The sequence below is a fragment of the Lygodium microphyllum genome, chromosome 12 (genome assembly GCF_053477565.2).
Source record: "Lygodium microphyllum isolate KBCC chromosome 12, Lygodium_microphyllum_v1.1.10, whole genome shotgun sequence".
Classification (NCBI taxonomy): domain Eukaryota; kingdom Viridiplantae; phylum Streptophyta; class Polypodiopsida; order Schizaeales; family Lygodiaceae; genus Lygodium; species Lygodium microphyllum.
The window spans coordinates 101708218-101727651 of NC_141146.1; the positions used below are offsets into that span (position 1 = coordinate 101708218).

A 19434-nucleotide genomic window follows, 5' to 3' on the forward strand; every position below is an offset into this window, starting at 1 on the left:
TAGAAAACCTTGGAATGGTAGCTAGAAGCGCTTGTGGTGAGAAATCTAATATGGTGGGGTTAGCTAACTAGTCACTCAAATCTTTAGGAGTCGTATAAGGCTTGGGCGAAGGGGGCTGCCCATATGTTATATGTCCAGTGGTATACCACTAAGGAAATTGTGTTCTAGAATGAGCAAGAGCAGTCAATGCAGCAGATTGAGGAGTCGTCCCCCATCAACTCTTGGGGGGGAGTACAATCCATGAATACAATCACAACTTGTTATTGATTCTTAGCTAGAAGCTTCTATGCCTAAGTATGATACTCCTCATCTACATGGCTCAAGCACTGGCAATGTGTGCAAATCCTATTCTTTTTAGGAATTTGCTGCCAAATGGTTTCACTTTCTCTAGAAGCTTCTATGCCTAAGTATGATACTCCTCATCTACATGGCTCAAGCACTGGCAATGTGTGCAAATCCTATTCTTTTTAGGAATTTGCTGCCAAATGGTTTCACTTTCTCTAGTTTCTTTGGTTTCATGTGATGAAGGGGTGTCTCCCTTGTTTTGGGTTGCCTTTCCATCTAGAGAGTTCTTGCCACCTCTAAATTTCACTTTCAAAAAAGAAGACACCAGAGGCCCCTTGGAAAGTAAGCATGGAGGAGAGGTCTTTTTGTGGACTTGATCATGCAACCTTGCATAAGGCAAGAACTAACATTTGAACACATAGAAGGTTGGCAATGGGTAACAAAATGATATGTTGTATAAAGTGGAAGTATTTAGAAGTAAATTTATTTAAGAAACTCATGGTGAGGTAAGGAAGTGGTCTTAGGTGGAGGTGCATCAAGAGAGCTCATAGTGGTGGCTAGAAGTGCTTGTGGTGACAAATCTAATGTAGTAGGAAGAGTTAGCAAACTAGTCAATATCACTTAAACATTCAAAGAGTCCTATAAGGTTGGGGCAAAGAGGGTTGCATGTCTATCGATACACCACTAAGGTGATTGTCTACTAGAATTGAAGGAGCCCCGCTTGACCATTGAGGGGGGTATGGCCCATATATGCAATCACAACTTCTTGTGGATTCTTAGCTGGAAGACCCTAGGCCTTAGTACGATACTCTTTGTCTACATGGCCCAACATAGGCAAAGTATGCAAAACCTAATCCTTTTAGGAAGTTGCTGCAAGATGGATCTAGTTTCTTTGGTTTTTTGGTTTCTTGTGATGAAGAGGTATCACCTTTTTGGGTTGCCTTCCCATCTAGAGAGTTCTTACCTGATGCCAGGAGGCATATTCCACCGTGGATTCCGTGAGGTTTTTATTCCACGGTGGATTCCGTGAGGTTTTGCGGTGGATTCCGTAAAACTATATTTATTTGCCGGGGCTCGTACACAAGGTGGATTCCTTGTGCGAGAAGTTGACGGGGACGCCTATCCTTTTCGGGCGTCAGATTAATTTAATGTGCACATGGGTGATTTTGCAAAATACATATTTAAATTAATGGACGTTTATGAGTTTAGAGTACACTCGTATTAAATTAAGGTTAGAACAGAGTTCCAACCTATTTATTTATTTTGTAGTTAAAGATTGCTAGGTATTCACTTTTGTCTGTTTAATTTTATTATTTTCTAACAATTATAAATGCTTCAATTGATGTGTAGAGCAGGCAGAGGTGGCGTTTGGAAGCACCAGGCAATGGTGTGTATTCAAATTACCTAGAAGAAATTATCATTCTTGATGAGCGCACGCCTTATCACTAAAGACATGGGGCTAATATTTATTTAGGCATGCTTATTTATTAAAGCGCTTGACAAACATTTATTATTTTATATGCGCATAGATGCTCGACTAAAATATTTCATTATTGGACATTGTATTTGGGCACAGCCCGACTTTTAGGATACCCAACCGCTTTATTCTTTATTTAGGCAAAAGCAAACACAAAAGCCAAAGCATGCTCATTGTAAATTGGGCTATTTTTTAGCTTGGAAATTAATAAATTTATAAATACATGCCTTGTGAAGCGCTCACACAAGGCATGGGGGGAGATTGTACCCAATTTGTATTTTTGCTTCATGTCGTGCAAACTCTCTTCTTGCTTTTATGAAGTTTATGTAGAGTTCTTTTCTTGGGGACCTTCCGGCGCTCACTATGCGCACATCCAACATCCAATTTGCGCACCATTACCGCCTCTGAATTCCCCGTTTCGAAGAAGAATATGATACTAGAGCCCCCTCTAAAAGTAGGCATGGAGAAGAGGACTTTTGGCAGACTTAACCATGCAACCTTGTGTAACACAAGAACTGACTTTCGAATTCATAGAATGTTGGCAACGAGGGTAATGAAATGATGTGATGCATTAAATGCAAGTACTAGAAGGCAACTTATTTAAGAAGAATGTGACTTAAATTGTCATTTGACTTTGGTAAGCTAGTAGTGGCCAATTGAACTATAACTGCTTATACTTGGCCAACTTAACTTCTAAAACATCCCCTTTCTTGATAGAAAACTCTTGTAGCTCATAATCAAGATTGATACGGCAAGTACGATCTCGTACCACATAATGGTCGAGCAGGAGACTTCAATGATCAGATGTTAGGAAAAATTATTGTAATTGTGAGTGAAAGAAGTAACCCTTGCATTAACTCTCAATTTTCTACAACATTGTGAGCCCTACATTGAGACATATGATCAAGGTGGGCCAATCAAGGGTCTAGCATAGGCTCTAAACCAACTTTTAGAACCCAAAGACCCTATATTTGTGTACAAGATGCTCAAAGGCAAAGCTGTCCAACAGTTGATGACTCTCGTAGGAGCAGGCTAAGGCAATAGTCAGAGAGTGACATCCATCAAAGACGGGTCTCAAGGGTTGTAACCACCAATTGGAGCAGGCAAGCAGCAAAATGCAGCCTATAGGAGTGTGTCAGGCTGTCAAAGACCTCTAGGAGCAAGCAACAATAGTATGTGCAGACTTGGATAAAAACATAGCTGTACCAACACTTAGACTGATCAAAGTGGCTGCCAGAAGAGCAAATCTAGAGCTAAAAAATGATAGAGTCTATCCAGGCCGAAGAAAAAGTGCAGTAGCTTGTCATCTCGCAGCAAAAGCCTAAGAATGCAGGGAAAACAAGTGACAAACATGGTGTAGTAATTTACATCAGCAAACATGCTGTAAAAGCAGCTATGCGGAGCCTCCAAAGAGCAAGGTGGCAGATATGGACTGGTCATCTGGGATTGGAGAGGGTGTAGCAGCAATCGGCTGAGGGCTGGACAGCCCCGTAAAGAACTAGACTGATGGCTGAAATGAACATGATGCTGAGTGGCTGAGCACACTACCTATTTATAGATGAGGAACCAACCAACTCGGGAGAGTTTGCTTCTAAGACAAGAAACTCTTTTTAGCATTAAAATTGGAGATTGGGGCTATTTAAATGAGCTAATTAGGATTTAATGAGAAATGCTCCTTTTTTAGCTTAATACGGGCAGCCAGGGCAGCACAAGCAAGCATACAGGTTTTCAAGTAGCAGGCAGTGCTTGCCCATTTGGACAGTGCAGTCAGCCTACCATGTAGCAAGTTAGACCGGAGTTGATCAGTCTGACCAGATTTACTAGCCAACTGCTACACTCTCTCTCCTCTTTTTTTGCATATTATAGGTGCCCTGCTGCTGGTCACAAACCACTCCAGTTCTGTGTTTGTACTTGAAGAGTGAGGTCTGGCTTTTTGCATACATGCACCGCCTGTTGTATTCTTTCTGCCCTGATTGATTCACTGTTCAGCATTCTCTCTCTCTCCTCCCTCTGCGTTCAGCATTCACAATCATGGGATCCGCTTCCACATCCCTGCACTCTGACATCATATCAGAGCAGTATTAGGGGCTGATCAAGTGTGGACAGACCTGAAGAGGAGAATTCCATGCGAAACAAAGGCTGTGTTTTCAGAGTACGGGCATGAGCTGGAAGGCTGTGTTTTCAGAGTACGGGCATGAGCTGGAAGGCTGCACATCAACACACAGCTGGAGTAAGCAGAGACAGCTGCACTAAAGTACGGGCATGAGCCGGAGGGCTGCACATCAACACACAGCTGGAGCAAGCAGAGAGATGTGTGAACGGAGACTTGTTTGCTGTTTATGTGTGTGAGAACAGCTGTCAAAGCATTAAGAAGGCTGCATTTTCAGCCTTTTGGAGCAGATTTGATTTTTTATTGCCTTTGATAGTAAAGGTTTCTCGCTGTATAGGCAAAGGAAGTCCTAGCTACTTGCGTTTTTGGAGACAAAGAGGGGCTAGCCTGATAAGCTAAAAAAGATGCATTACACATTAAATTTTCATTAGCTCATTAAGACAGCCCCAAAACTCAAAATTACCAAAGTTTGTGTGTCCCATAAGCCAAAACCCTAATTTTGGGAGGATCCACACCTATAAATAGGAGGCTGCCCAAGCCCAAGAAGGACTCTGAGTCATCTAGAGCAATCACTAGTCCACCCTAATTTGTATTTCTTCATCCGAATGTGACGGAGACACACACTGTTGAGAAACCCTTCCCCCATAGTTTGCACTTTTGCATTTAGGGTTTGCAGCCCCAAAAAGGGGTGCCATCCTAGACTGACTATGCCTATTTATAGGCCACTCTCTCGTTCATTCCTCATGGCTAATTCATTCAGTCCATCACCTCTTCTCTCCAGCCACTCCACTACCCTCACACCCCTTCAGGAGGACATTGCGGTTTGTGGTTCTTGGCTGTCTTCATCATCTTCCTTGTGCTACGACACCCTTATTCCCTTGTATCACATTCACTCCATGATTCAGAACTCATCATTCCATTCATTAGAGTTTCTTCTCTCTTCTCTTCTCTTCTCCATGTTTGCCGAGTTCACTCCGTGTTCCTCCCCGCAAACCCTACTGTCTCGCTAGTACATCATCTTTTAACATGGTATCAGAGTTGGATCTACTCACATAGTAGCGAAGATCCTCCACTCCAGTGAAGGCAAAGACCGGTGGCGGGTTCAACATCCACTTCTCTTCTTCTTCTGCTGCATCAAAATCTCGTTTTTGTAGATTTCAAGTATTTCAGCTTGCTGCCCACACCCCGGACGCAAAGGACATCGCGGTCCAAGCTGGCGATTCTATCTCCATCAATTGGCGCCTGATTTTCAGCCCTCTTCACGCAGTTTGGAGCTGATTCCAGCCATGCGATTGCTGTTCCTGTGCAAACTTGCTGCCATACAGCCTGTCACGTCATCACAGTCCTGCTGCCTACGTTTTTAGTCTTTCTCTCTCTTGTGGGCTGTCCTACCTGCGTTTTTAATCTCTCTCTCTCCTACAAGCCGTCTTACCTGCGTTTTTAGTCTTTCTCTCTCCTCACTGTTGTATGCATTAGATCCAGTTTCTCAATGCTGCGTTTGCTAGTGTTCGACATCCAGAGGCTATCTTGCTACAATTCGAGATCCGTTCAAAGTACGACACGCTCTCCAACTCATTACCCTTGCCCTGATCCTTGAGATACAGGAGTTCGAGCTCACTTCCAGCCCTTCCACTACCCTCCCACCCCTTGAGGTGGACATTGCGGTTCGTGCTTCACACTGCCCTCACACCCCTTGATGCGGACATTGCGATTCGTGGTTCGTGGTGGCTGACCTCTTTCTTCTTCAGCAAGGCGTACTAGTATCCATAGCTTCTTTACCAACAGATGTCCGGACTACTGGGTGCTCCTACTGTGGCTTCACCGGACACACCACCGATGCTTGCCAACTTCAGGTTGTGTTTCGGGTTTTCCAGTTCACTCTGTCTACTGGTCTTTACTGCAGATTCCCTTTCCAATGGAAATCTTGGATCTTAGGGATCCTCTACATCTTCTTTCTCCTCTTCTCTTCTTGCCTTCGTCACTTGGTTAGCATGGAGCCACCTCCCGAGATCGAGTACGGGCATATCCTTATGGTTCTCGGCACCACACAAAGTCTGACATTCCTCCTATGCTTTGCATGTTTTCATAATCTTTGTACTAGGGCGCTTGGGCAAGTGAACCCACAAGGGACATTGTCCAAGTGGCACCTGCTGCATGAACATTCTTCAACATGTAGCATTGCATCTCCACCTCACTCTTCTCTCATTCCCCTTTTTGGGCCTGAGAGGGGGGTGTTGAAAAACCCTTCACCCGCAGTTTGCGTTTTTGCGTTTCTGCGTTTTGCGTTTAGGGTTTGTAGCCCCAAAAAGGGGCGCCATCCTAGACTGACTAAGCCTATTTATAGGCCACTCTTGCATTCATTCCTCATGGCTGATTCATTCAGTCCGTCGCCTCTTCTCTCCAGCCTTTCCACTACCCTCACACCCCTTTAGGAGGACGTTGCGGTTTGTGGTTCTTGGCTGTCTTCATCATCTTCCTTGTGCTACAGCACCCTTATTCCCTTGTATCACATTCACTCCATGATTCACAACTTCATCATTCCATTCATCAGAGTTTCTTCTCTCCTCTTCTCTTCTCCATGTTTGCAGAGTTCACTCCGTGTTCCTCCCTGCAAACCCTACTGTCTCACTGGTACGTCATCTTTTGACACATCTGAAGTGACACTGATGGCCCCTCATGCTCTAGAGCAGATCATGGACAATGGTGCTTCCCACCACATGACTCGGTCTAAGGAAGATATCGCCCACTTGCTTTCGATGCAAGGGCATACTCTTATTCGAGACAAGTCTTCTATCCCCATTCATAACATTTGTCAAATGCAAGTTATTCCTAATGGGAAAGGTGGAGCCTTTACATTCAAGGTCTTATATGTCGTAAGTCTTGGCTACCATTTACTCTTGGTGAGCAAGGTATGTGCACTAGGCCATACTGGTGTCTACAAGCTTCAAAGCATAGCAAACCTCACTTCTTATCTCCTTTTTTCTCAGTCAAACGGAGTTGTGGCATGCTTGGTTTGGTCACCTCAACCATGAGTACCTTCGAAAGGTGGCTCACGAACAAATGGTTCATGACTTATTAAATATTGGGGTTATCCATGCTTCTTGTTTGTCATGCATTAAGGGCAAACAACAATATGATGCCATTATATAAAGAAGGCTTCTCGATGGGCCATAGCCCCCTTGGAGCTTGTATTTACCAATTTATGTGAACAAAATAAGGCAAGAACCCCTTAAAGGGAGCAAAAATTCCATGTTGATTGTGGATGACGTCAACAAGATATCTTGGCTTTATTTTTTGCAGGTTCAATCACAAGCTTTCTCACATTTTCAAGACTAGCTTATCTTTGAAGAACATCAATCTAGGCAAAAGATGAAGACAATTAGGGCTAACAAAGGCTAGGAATTCACCTCCAATGAAAGGGCATGCTTTTGCGCGGATCAAGGGACTCACCAAGAGTTTGTGAACACCAATACCCCATAGGAGAAAGATATCTTGGAGCAAAAGAACAAGTCCGTGATTGGAGCAAAAGAACAATCCCCCACATCAACAATTCCAAGTATGACCCCATTTGAGGTGTATTTTGGCCAAAAGCATGATGTTTCGTATTTCAAGGTCTTCCAGTTTGATGATATGTCTACATCCAAAAGGAGCGTGATAAGATGGAGCTGAAGTCCACGAAGCAAGTATTTGTGTGCTACAATTCCTAGTCAATGGGATACTAGCTTTATAATCCCGATTCCCAATGTCTAGAAATCAGCTTTATAATCTGGATTTCCACAATGTCTACACTATTCGAGACCTCTGAATTCTAGGGCTTCCAGCTACAAAGGCAAGTGAAGAACACCCCATGCTTGGAGATCTAGGTGATTGAAGCACATAAGAGCCAATTTGAGCGGAGCTAGTAGAGTCCAAGACTCCTAAGAAGAAGATTCATTTGCTACCAAATTTAGAATTCATTGGGGGCAAAGAAGCAAGGTGAGCATAGGCCTCCTCCCAAATGGGTTCATATTACATAAGACACTTCGTGTTACAAGGATAGAAGGTATAGGAGTGGGAACCACAAGATGGACATTGGCATTCTCATTGGAACCACGGACACATAAAGGAGCTATCACATCCCAATTATGAGGGTTGATGATCCGTGCCATGACAAACAGGGAACCCATATCAACTAGTGAGGCATCAAAGTATAATTGTTGATTGTAGAAGGCCACACTACAAGGAGGAGATCTATATTGAGCAACCTCCTTGATTCTGGAGTCAAGATGGTAATGTGTACAAGTTAAACAAGGCTTTCTATGGCCTCAAACACAATCCTTGAGCATGAGACAAGAATATTGACATCTTTTTTCAAGAGAGGTTGAGGTATCAGAGGGAAAACTCCATTTGAATTTATACATTCACAATTCAAATGTTTAGCACACTGTTTGTGTTGTATGTGGACGACCTCCTGCTTGCAAGTGACCATGCCGAAATGGTCAAACACGCAAAAGATGCCTTGATAAGAAGTTCGACATGACCAACATGGGTCTTTTATAATTGATGCTCATTGAAAACAAAACAATGATGGCAATGATAATTGAGCATGAATAGTATTACCAATAATAAAATATGGCAAACCGAGAGGGGATCTCTCTCTCAACAACTATATGTGCAGGAGCTTTTGACCACCTCCGAGATAACCACAAGTTGTCCCATCTTCACTCCTATGGATCCTAATTGGAAGACTTCATGCCATACAGATTTGTCAACCATCAACACTTCTAGCTAACAACAACTAATTGAATCCCTCATTTGGCTACTCACATAGCCAATGTTTTCCGATTGGTCTATTTGTAGGGTTTATGAGTGAGCCCAAGAAAGCTCATTAGTACAAGCTACCATGAGGATTCTTTGTTTCCTAAAGGGCACTCCCAACCTTGGTATCTTCTATCCCCACAAGTTCAAGAGACACCAATCTAGTGTTGTGAGGATGGACAGGTTCTAATTGAGCTACAGCTGTTGATCTTCAATGATGGATGACAGGTTTCTACTTTGCACTCGATGCACATGCTATCTCAGGGAGCAGCAAAAAGCAACCAACAATTGATTATTGCCCTATCTTCTATGAAGGCTAAGAATCAAGCAACATCATCTACATATGAGATCATGTGCCTTAGAAGGATGTTGGGAGAACTTGGTTGTCAAGACCTAGAACCGTTCCATCCGTGGGAAGATCGTGGATGATACACTTACGATGGAGTTCTCTAAAGACGACAGACAACTTGGCGGATCTCTTCACCAAAGCTCTTTTTCAGGCCATCTACATCAACATTCCAAATCCCTAAGCTATGCAACATCTAGGATCTAAGAGAGGATGTTAGCAATCACCTCTTGGACAAGTAGAGCGAGCAAGTAGGGCAACATACCAACAAGCAGCTAGGGCAATGTGGACAGGCAATGCAAGGCAAGCAGACAAGTTATCAAGCATGGGATAGTACCTGCCCAATCAGACAATGCAATTGTATAGTAGGTCCAACCTGATTTGATCAATTGGACTAGATTTATTGGCCAACTGCTGCATTCCCTCTCCTCCTTATTTGCCTATTTATAGGTTCCCTAATGCTAGCCACAAACCACTCTAGTTTTATGTGTTTGTACTCGGAGAGTATGAGGTTCCAACTATGTGCATCACTATTCAGCATTCATCCTCTCTCTCTCTCTCTCTCTCTCTCTCTCTCTCTCTCTCTCCGTGTTCAACACTCACGATCAATCCATGCATGTGTTTATATCATTGCACTCTTAACAATTCTGTCTTGCTTTGAAGGTAGGAATATCAGAGTGCAACGGTGCGGAAGCGTAGGACTGAGAGAGAGAGAACGCAGAGAGAGAAGAGAGAAAAAGAGGCAGTGGAAGATGAAGATTTGCTGTATAAAGTGTGCTGTATACAAAGATATGCAGATATGTACACAGGCGCAGTGCGCTGGACTGCGTGTCTCCACCTCGACGATGCAACCTGCTGTTCACCTCGAAGTCCGCTGCAGTCTGCACTGTCTCCTGTCTGAAATCTGCGAACAGAGATGGAATCTGCACGAGCCACCAGTCTGTAATCTGCGAGCAGAAAAGTGTGACCAGACTGCAGAAATCTCGGCTATAAATAGCCAGGAAACAGGCGCCAAAAATAGGCCTGTCGGCTGCATTTTAATGCAGCCGACTGACAGGACAGGTCGGACTGCCACGTGGCAGTCCGACTGTGCAGTCTGACTGCACCTGGACAAATCTGTCCGACTGCACCTGTACAGGATCTGATCTGACTGCTAACACCCCCTCTCAGAGCCTGGGCGGGGCAAAAGCCTGAGGGATCTGGAATGTCTCCGAAGTAGAGCCTAAGGTACTCCACAGTGACGGTCTCATCCAGAAGCTTCTCTCTGATGAAGTGGTACTGAATCTCTATGTGCTTCGTCCGGGCATGAAAAACAGGATTCCGTGCCAATGCAATGCAACTCTCATTGTCACATTGCAGCAAAGTAGGACGAGTCTGGGGGCAGCCAAGCTCCTCCAACAATCTCCGAAGCCACACAGCCTCACATGTGGTGGAAGACGCGGCCCGATACTCCGCCTCAGTAGACGAAAGGGCTACCGTGGGCTGCTTCTTGCTACTCCATGAGATAACACCTGTACCCAAGGTAAAACAGTAACCTGTAGTAGACCGCCTGTGGTCCACATCACCGGCCCAATCCGAGTCGCTCCAACCTGCAAGAACAAGATCTGAACCACCTGTGCCTGCGGGGTAATGAATCCCGAAATCAGATGTCCCCCTCAAATCCCGAAGTATCCACTGAGCAGCCTGCCAATGCACTGTCTGAGGTTCACTCATAAACCCTGCCAAGAGCCCAACAGCAAAACAAAGATTAACACGAGTGTTGAGGAGCCAAATCAATGATCCAATCAACTGACGATAGCGGGAAGCATTCGCCATAGGAGAAGCTGAATGGGAAGTGACCTTCCAATTCGGATCCATAGGAGTAGAAAGGGTCCGACAATCCTCCATCGCAAAAGAAACCAAGAGCTCCTGTACATATCTCTGATGAGAGATGAAAATCCCCCTCTGAGACTATCTCATGGCCCAAAGATCTCCTCCTTCAAATCACCATTGAGGAAGGCCGACTTCACATCCAACTGATAGACAGGCCATCTCCTATGGCCAGCCAAGGCAAGAACAGCTCGAATGGTCGCCATACGAGCAGTGAGGGCAAAAGTATCATGACAATCAATCCCTGGGCACTGTGCAAAACCTTTAGCAACAAGGCGAGCCTTGTGCTTGTCCAAAGAACCATCGCTAAGGTATTTGGTCTTGAAGACCCATTTGACGCCAATTACCTTCTTATTCGGGGGGCGTGGCACAAGTGACCAAGTGCCATTCCTCTCAATAGCCTCCAACTCGGCTTCCATAGCTTTCTTCCATGGTGCGGACTGTAAAGCCTCCTGCACGGAGATGGGCTCTCGATCCTGCATAACACGGGTCATCAAACAATAGTTAGAGCAAACAAGCTCCGTAGAATGTGCCTGGTGCCTCCGTGACCGCCGCGGACCATCCTGTGGTCCCCACTCCTCAGGGACCCCCTCGATCCCTGAATCACGGAGTGTGTCACGGGCCCAACGAGGAGGCCGGACCTCCCCTCGTCTCTCTCCATCAACTGAAGACTCTGGGATATCCACCGGTGGTAACTCCTCGGGGGTGACCGGTGGAACAGTAGACTCTGTGTCAGAAACAGAATCAGAATCAAAAGGCACGGGCTCCAAAGGAACTGTAGCAGGAGCCCAACTCTCCCCTGGATCTCCAAGAATGGGATACTCCTCACCCGTTGATATGGCCAGAACCTCCACAAACCGCACATCTCGACTAGTGTACACATCCCACTTAACGAGATCATACAATCGATAGCCTTGGGACTGGGAGCTGTAGCCAACAAATACCTGTCTTCAAGAAGCTGCTTCAAATTTATCACGGTGAGCCTTGGGAATGTGAACATAGGCATCACACCCAAAGACCCTAAAATAAGAAACATCGGGCTTAGTCCCAAAGTAAGCCTCAAAAGGTGTCATCCCATCAATGGCCGAAGTGGGGAATTGATTAAGGATGTGGACTGCAGTAGCCACAGCCTCGGCCCACGGAAACTGAGGTGTCTGTCGGAGCTCCATCATGGTGCGCGCCATCTCGATCACACTGCAGTTTTTCCGTTCAAGAATGCCATTTTCTTGAAGAGTGTTGGTATTAGCAAACTCCTGGTGAATACCTTTATCTGCACAAAAACGAGCAAACTCATTAGAAACAAATTCACCTCCCTTGTCGGATCGCAAGGTCTTCAATCTCCGGCCTGATCAATTCTCCTCAAAGAGAAGCCAATCCTTGAAGTGGAAAAAGGCTTCTGACTTCAATGCCAAAAAATAGGCCCATGTCATCCTGCCGTAGTCATCTATGATCAACATGAAGTACGAGCTCCCTCGCAAGGACTCGTTCCTCATAGGGCCACAAAGATCCATAGATACAAGCCCTCGAACAAGCTGTCCATGTGACGCCCTCCGAAGATAATCATAGTTGAGGTGACCAAACCGAGCATGCCATAACTCTGATGGTGTCTTAGAGATAAAAAGAAGAGTAGAGAGGGCGGTGAAAGACTTCAATTTATAGATGCCGTTCTCCTCATATCCGGATGAGAGAACCTTCCTTGACCCACGACCAAGGACTCGCACCGAATCACTGTCAAACTCCACCATAAGTCCAAGGGAGCAAATCTTATGAACTGACAATAGATGATACCCTAAACATGGTACTTGCAAGACATTTGAGGTATGGGTACCACCACGTCCATCTGAAATAAGCTGCATCTCACCCCGTCCTGCAATAGACATTGAAAAGCTATCTCCAATGAGAATTTACCCACGCGAAGGTTGCAACTGGGCAACACCATCTGATGAAGGAGTCATGTGCCAGGAGACACCACTGTCAACGATCCATTCTTGAGCCTGGGGAGCCATCATCGCAGCATCAGAAGCATTCGGTGAAGAGTCCTCAATGATAGCTAGATGAAGAAATGCAGCTGATGAGGGTGCAGCCACCGCTCCAGAATCCTTCGTGTCCTTCTTGTTGGTGTCCTTCTTGTCTTTGTCAGGGCAATCCTTCTTCCAATGGCCAGTCTTTCCACAAATATGGCATGTGGATTCTTTATCCTTGTCCTTGTCCTTCTTTGACTTGTTATCCCCCTTCTTCTTCTTTTGGTCCTTCCCCTTCTTCTGAGAGGCTTGACCTGTCAATGCCTTCAACTTGGAAGCATTCTGTCCCTTTAGTTGTTCCTCTTGCTCCAAGACCATAGGAACCAACTCTTCCCACCAAAGAGTACTCTCGCCCCTAAGCAATAAGAGCGGAGTAGAAAGTACCGAATCGTGGCGGCAACTGGGATAAGAGTGTGATCGCCATGTCTTCGGAGGAAATCGGCTTCCCCGCATTTTGGACTTGCATCTGAAGCTGTCTAAGCTTGTTGATATGCTCCCGCAACGAAGAAGACTTGTTCACGCACAAGGTCCGCATTTGAACCTCCAAAGAAATCCGCTTCATAAGGGTCATCCGGCTATACATCTGATCAAGCTCCAGCCATATCTCCCGAGCCACTGTCAAGTGCTCGATGTGAGCTATCACGGCTGTAGTACAAGACAAAAAAAGAAAGGAACAAATCCTGGTATTCAGTTTGTCCCAGTGAGACTGAGCCTTGGCCAACTCTGCACGAGCATCGGAAGAGAGTTTGGACTCATCTCTTACCGAGGGCCGGTCGATCTCCTGTACAAGCTCTGCCAAATCATAGGACTCAAGGATGGCCAACATCATGACGCGCCAGATGCGGTAGTTGTCGCCATCGAGCTTCTGATCTGCGGGAAGAGCCGGTAAGACAGGCACCTTCCGGTCCATAATCGTTTGGAACTCCAAGTCAATCTCTGTAGACATCTTTACCTGTAATGCCTTCACAAACGCAAAAGCAGCCCCCTCTGACTGTGAAAACTCAGCCTGCTAGGGCTCTTTCACATCCTGAAACTTCTTCACCCGTCGGAGGCGATGAAAAAGCAAAACCTGCACTTGAAAGCTGAAAACTCAAACTTCCTCCTCGTCAAACAGCAGTAAACAGCAGCAAATCCACCACCTGGACTCCTTTCTTGCACGCCCACGCTTGCTTCAGCCTTGTTCCGAGGCGCAGCCCTCCTGCCTGCCCTCAAACGCTGAAAACGCAACCTTGTGTCGCGATAGAAACTCCTCTTCAAGTTGGTTCTGCACTCAATCAGCCCTTCAACACTGCTCTGATACCATGTCAGAGTGCAGTGGTGCAGAAGCGTAGGACTGAGAGAGAGAGAACGCAGAGAGAGAAGAGAGAGAAAGAGACAGTGGAAGATGAAGATCTGCTGTATAAAGTGTGCTGTGTACAAAGATATGCAGATATGTACACGGGCGCAGTGCGCTGGACTGCGTGTCTCCACCTCAACGATGCAACTTGCTGTTCACCTCGAAGCCCGCTGCAGTCTGCACTGTCTCCTGTCTGAAATCTGCGAACAGAGATGGAATCTGCACGAGCCACCAGTCTGTAATCTGCGAGCAGAAAAGTGTGACCAGACTGCAGAAATCTCGGCTATAAATAGCCAGGAAACAGGAGCCAAAAATCTGTCCGACTGCACCTGGACAAATCTGTCCGACTGCACCTGTACAGGATCTGATCTGACTGCTAACAAGGAATCTTCCTGATCAACAAATCCAAGGACAACAAGGTGTGCCTTTTGGCTCCTTCCAACAGACCAAATTCCACCTCTCCCACGTTCCACTTTGACTTTGCACTTGTACCCTCACTAGGTATGTGACTAGTCATAATCCAAGGACAATGGAGACACAAATTTTCATCCCAAGGGAAGATAGCCATCACCTCTATAGTCTTGGTAGAGCCTTGGGCAGCCAACAACCACCCATTGACCAATACCCTAGCTATTTTGGGGTGGGACCTCTTGGGTTAAAATAGAGGTACTTTTCTAATCATCTATATAGTCTTGGTAGGTCACTGGGCAGCCAACATGCACCCTTTGTCCAATGCCCTAGCTGCTCTAGGGTGAGACCTCTCGGACAAGCCATGCTTTAGGATTCCACTTGGCTCACCTTTTTGGGTATAGCTTGTGTCGTGGCTCCTATTGTCTTGCAAATTGTTGGTGCCCAGTTTACTACTGTCTACACCATTCTCCAAGCGAATAGCTTAGTTCATGGTGTTGTTCATCAGCCAAGCACCTACAACCACCTCCTCTACTATTGCATTAGCTGCAGCACAACCCTTTCCAGCCAATTCTCAGCCAAGCAACACCAGGCTAGGCTTGATTTTGCAATTCAGAGCTGCCGTACAGCTGCCATGTCATCAGTCAAGCTGTGGCCAAGTATAGGGAATTTTGGTGCATTTGTCCTATTGTGTAAAATGTAAGCCAAAAGATACAAATAATTCATTTGGAGGCTATTATTAAAGAGAAAAAGTAGGTAGTACCGCACTACAACAGCCATGATTTGGTTGCTCAACACCCTTCTCCCTCCCCTCTTATCAGTCTCACAACTCAACCCCGCCCCACACAAGAGGTGACGAGTTCCATATATACGTGACCTTCCCTTGACAATAAAGCAGCCCCTCCCATCCAACAGGAAACTCTATGTCTTCATCTCACAATCCCCCATCTCACCTAGCTCCTTCCACAAGAGTTCTACATCGTGGGCCTCGGTTGTACATGTGAGGAGTTCCACACTAAGATGGAAACCCAACCTTGAAAGTGTGAGATGAAAGTTTAGAGTGCCCCACCACTAAATTAGGATGACAAGATACAAAACTCCATTGCTCTTCAATGAGTGGCAAGCAAGAGTTTAATAGAAGGAAATACCCCCCAAAACGAAGGTAGATCCAATCTGAAAGAAAGACTTAATGTAATCATCATCATCGTCATCATGACATTGTTGTGGTATTGATAGACAAACAGCATCATTCAAGTCATGTTCATTCTCAAGTATCCTTTTCTCCTTTGGTGAGGAACCTTCTGAATGGTAGAAACCAGATCCATGTGAATATCACCAAGGTCAACAGCTGGCTCTCGAGGGAAACAAGCCTCCTACAGAGTTACTACTCACCTGTGCTGGAGACGGAGGAGTGGGCACATCACTACTGAAGACCTTTTTGGTGCCTCTAATTTGCTTCCATGCCAAAACCAAAAGAGATCAAAACCCACAAACAGTTGCATGGCAACAACATCCAGTAACTTAAATGTTGGTAAGTAAATTTCCAAATGTTGGATCATTTTAAGAAGTGAGCAGAGCATAACCATGTCCAAGGGAAGACAAAGATATCATTCCAAGGACGACCAAGCTATCACCAAAGATGAGCATATAGTTACCTTCTTCACTTCTTCTTCTTTTAAAGCAAGCAAATATGCCCACCTTCCTATCAATGGAAACCATTTTTGAATTGTGCTATGATAAGTGAGTATTAACCAAACGTAACAATGTTCATCTTGACACATACAGTCGGTGCGAGTCAGAGGGGCAAACCAGTATGACTGTTTGCAAATGGTACAAAACTGTAACGGGAAAAAGAGTGTGCCTAGTACTAACCCGGTTCTTATCCACCAAAGTAATGAGAGGGATCAAACCGAGCAATCTGTCAATCTCCGCCTGACGTTCCTTGAACTGGGACACAGTGATCCAGCCCAAAGCTAGCAAGTACAGGTAGCTCTTGTTTTTGCAACTATCCACGAGGATATAAGCCCTCTTCAGTGCCTCTTCAAGTTCCTCTAATGGTTCCCTAGTCTCAGGCCAAGTCTTGAGATCCGAGAGCTTCAGCTGCTCCAGCAAGTTGCCTATCAGTTTGAGATGCTGGGCAAACTGCTTGCAGTTCTTCTTGTGCATGCGAGCATTGCTTGCTGCCTTTACAATCAGAGCTACCAGCTTGACAGAATCTAGACCAGTGAGCTGGGCTGCTGTGGCAACTTCCCCTAGAGAGTTCCAGCTGACGTAAGGCATCTCCCTCTGAAAGTTTGTGCTTTGCCAAGTGCGATCTGAATGATGAGCCTTTGGTGCTCTCACTAATCAGGAATCACATAGTCTGGAAGTGCTTTCCTTAACTGGTCACAATCAAGATGATGACGATGATAATGATGATCTTATGAAACGCCCAAATGCATTATAAAAAAGAAAAACACACACACACAGAGAAAATTTTACCGGTAGCCTTACTGCCGGATCAACTCGGACTGCTCCAGAAAAGTAGCAGGTCATCATAACCAGTTGAAACAGAGTATGAAGCAGTAGGGCATCATAACCAGTAGGAACTTAAGCATATAGTCTAAGCTATCCATTCCAGTGGGAGAAAAGTGTGACTTGAAAATGCACTATACCCCTGATAAAGACAAAGATCCAGCTCTTCTGTAAAGCTTCCACGGAAATCTGGTACGAGGGTCATAACAGGGAACAAGAAGGCATAAAGCTAGGCCGGATGAGCTACATTGTACCAATTAGTCATGTTGTGGGAAGGGATATGAGGAGAGAGGAGAATCAACACAAGAGAAAAGGGGGTCAATGTATCGAACGGGACATGAGACAGATGGTTGCAAAGGGAGTGGTGATAGCCCTTCTTTTCTGGTAGGATGCTGCAGCCAAAACCCATGCATCTCAAGACAGGTCTACTTTAACCGACTTGAATGGCTAGCGAGGACATCGATACAAGTGTCCTCTCCTGCCCCTTCTTGGTGGGTTCATTTGCTATGTCATGACTCATGGGTCCCTCTCCTGAGCTCCCCGCCAGGCCCCCAAATCCTTTCACAATGATGAGGCGAAACCACCCAGTTTGCAGTTTGCTGCTGAGTGCTCTCTACAGATTCTTTAAAGGCAATTCCCGAAGGTAGGACCATCATCCATGGTTTTAGGAGAAGCCTTATATAATTCTTAGGCTAGGCCTAGGCTCGTGAATCACGACACACGACTTTTCATGCCAATTAACCTGTCCTTTTGCATTCATGTTCACGTGGACAGATTGTCATTTCTTAGGTCTCTACTCCTTTCTTTGGTATGGATTCCGTCGCATGCAAAAGAAGGCTGCAAACGCGGTACAACCCTTTGGAGATCATGCAAGAGGCATCATGCTTGGCAAGGGAGACCCAAGGTAAAGGAGCTAGAAGAGTGCCACCAAATTTCAGCACCTTCAATGATGGCGACTGAAGAAGGATATTGATCTGTTGAGCATGGAGGGGCTTCGCAAGGTTAACGAGAGCCATGGGAAAAAACTTATTTGACAAGATTCAAGCTAATGCAATGACCATTGTGTAAAATTTTTGAGTGACAATGAGGGGCCAAAAGGGTTTCATCTTCCACTTCGCAATTGAGCCAATCAAGTCACTCTATTATTCTCTTCGACCGATCAAAACATTCAAAAATTATGACTTTACTGGGGTGTTGAGTGTCACTCTTTCAAGCCCCATACCCTACACAATTAGAGGGGAGTTGAGGGCTATGCTCACATGCCCAATTTGTAGTCTAAATTTCCCAATCGAACATTAAAAATACCAATAGCCCCTAATTATTAATGACAAATTTTGGGCAGCCAAAAAGTAGCATAAATTATGATATAACTCTAGAGTGTCTAATTGGATGCCCATTATGGCAACCTAGTTTAACATCTCTTTGTTTGTAGGAAGCAATAGATTTGCATTAAAAGTATATGTATATTTAGAGCTACTTAAAGGTATGCTTTTAGTGCAAGGTGGCTCCTCGTATCTTTTTCAAAATGACTACAGCATGAGACATTAGAAAATGGGGTGGTTCTATCCCCTTTATCTAGCTTGCTTTTCTTTTGATTTTAAGTAAGATTATTGCGATCTCTACCTCCTATCCCTCTTTATTGTTTATGTGTAGTTCCATTTGCTCTTGGAGCTTCTCAACATCAAATTATGCATGGCCAAAAAATATTAGATTTCAAACCATAAACCAGATTGATCAATTTATATTCAAAGATAGCTTTATTCTTGCTAATCAAGATATTCCACAAATAATAGCTCCTCAACCAATTCCAAACAAGGGGGGATACCCATATATCTCTCCCAACTTTCAAATTCAACATCGTAGGGTGATAAGACATTATCATAAGTTGCAATAAACACCAAATATTAATATTTTGTGGAGAATCCATAAAAAGGTTGTCAAAGTTTTAGGGGGAGAGAGAAAGACACAGACATTGAGAAAAACCCACACATAAAGAGTAGAGTACTCTCATGTTCTTCGCCTTCATTATTCAAAACCCCATAGACTAAAGTCTAGTCACACATTACATATCAATCTAGGTCACTAATTGATTATGTCACTAACTATGATTGAGTCTTTGACTCATTTATTATAACATACATGGCAGATGATGGCAGCTAAGACTACAGCTGTCAAGATAGAGTCGGTGGACGATAATCATGAGCTTGAATCTCAACACTCCCCCTCAAGCTCAAACTAACTGTTGTACTCCAAGTAGCTCCTTGAAATGCA

At 44.9% G+C, this 19434-nt stretch overlaps 1 protein-coding gene across 1 annotated transcript in view; it reads right to left on the bottom strand.

Annotated features, from left to right (window-relative positions):
- Window positions 1–17780, bottom strand: part of LOC148028105 (protein MID1-COMPLEMENTING ACTIVITY 1-like) — a 46536-nt gene extending 28756 nt beyond the window's left edge. The window contains exons 1-2 of the mRNA XM_087689788.1: window positions 17131–17780; window positions 16522–17030 (exon numbers count right to left, since the gene is read on the bottom strand). Coding sequence (XP_087545914.1) covers window positions 16522–16929 — 408 coding nt within the window. The 5' untranslated portion in view covers window positions 16930–17030; window positions 17131–17780. The remainder of the gene's footprint in view (window positions 1–16521; window positions 17031–17130) is intronic.
- Between the last annotated feature and the right edge of the window lie 1654 nt (window positions 17781–19434).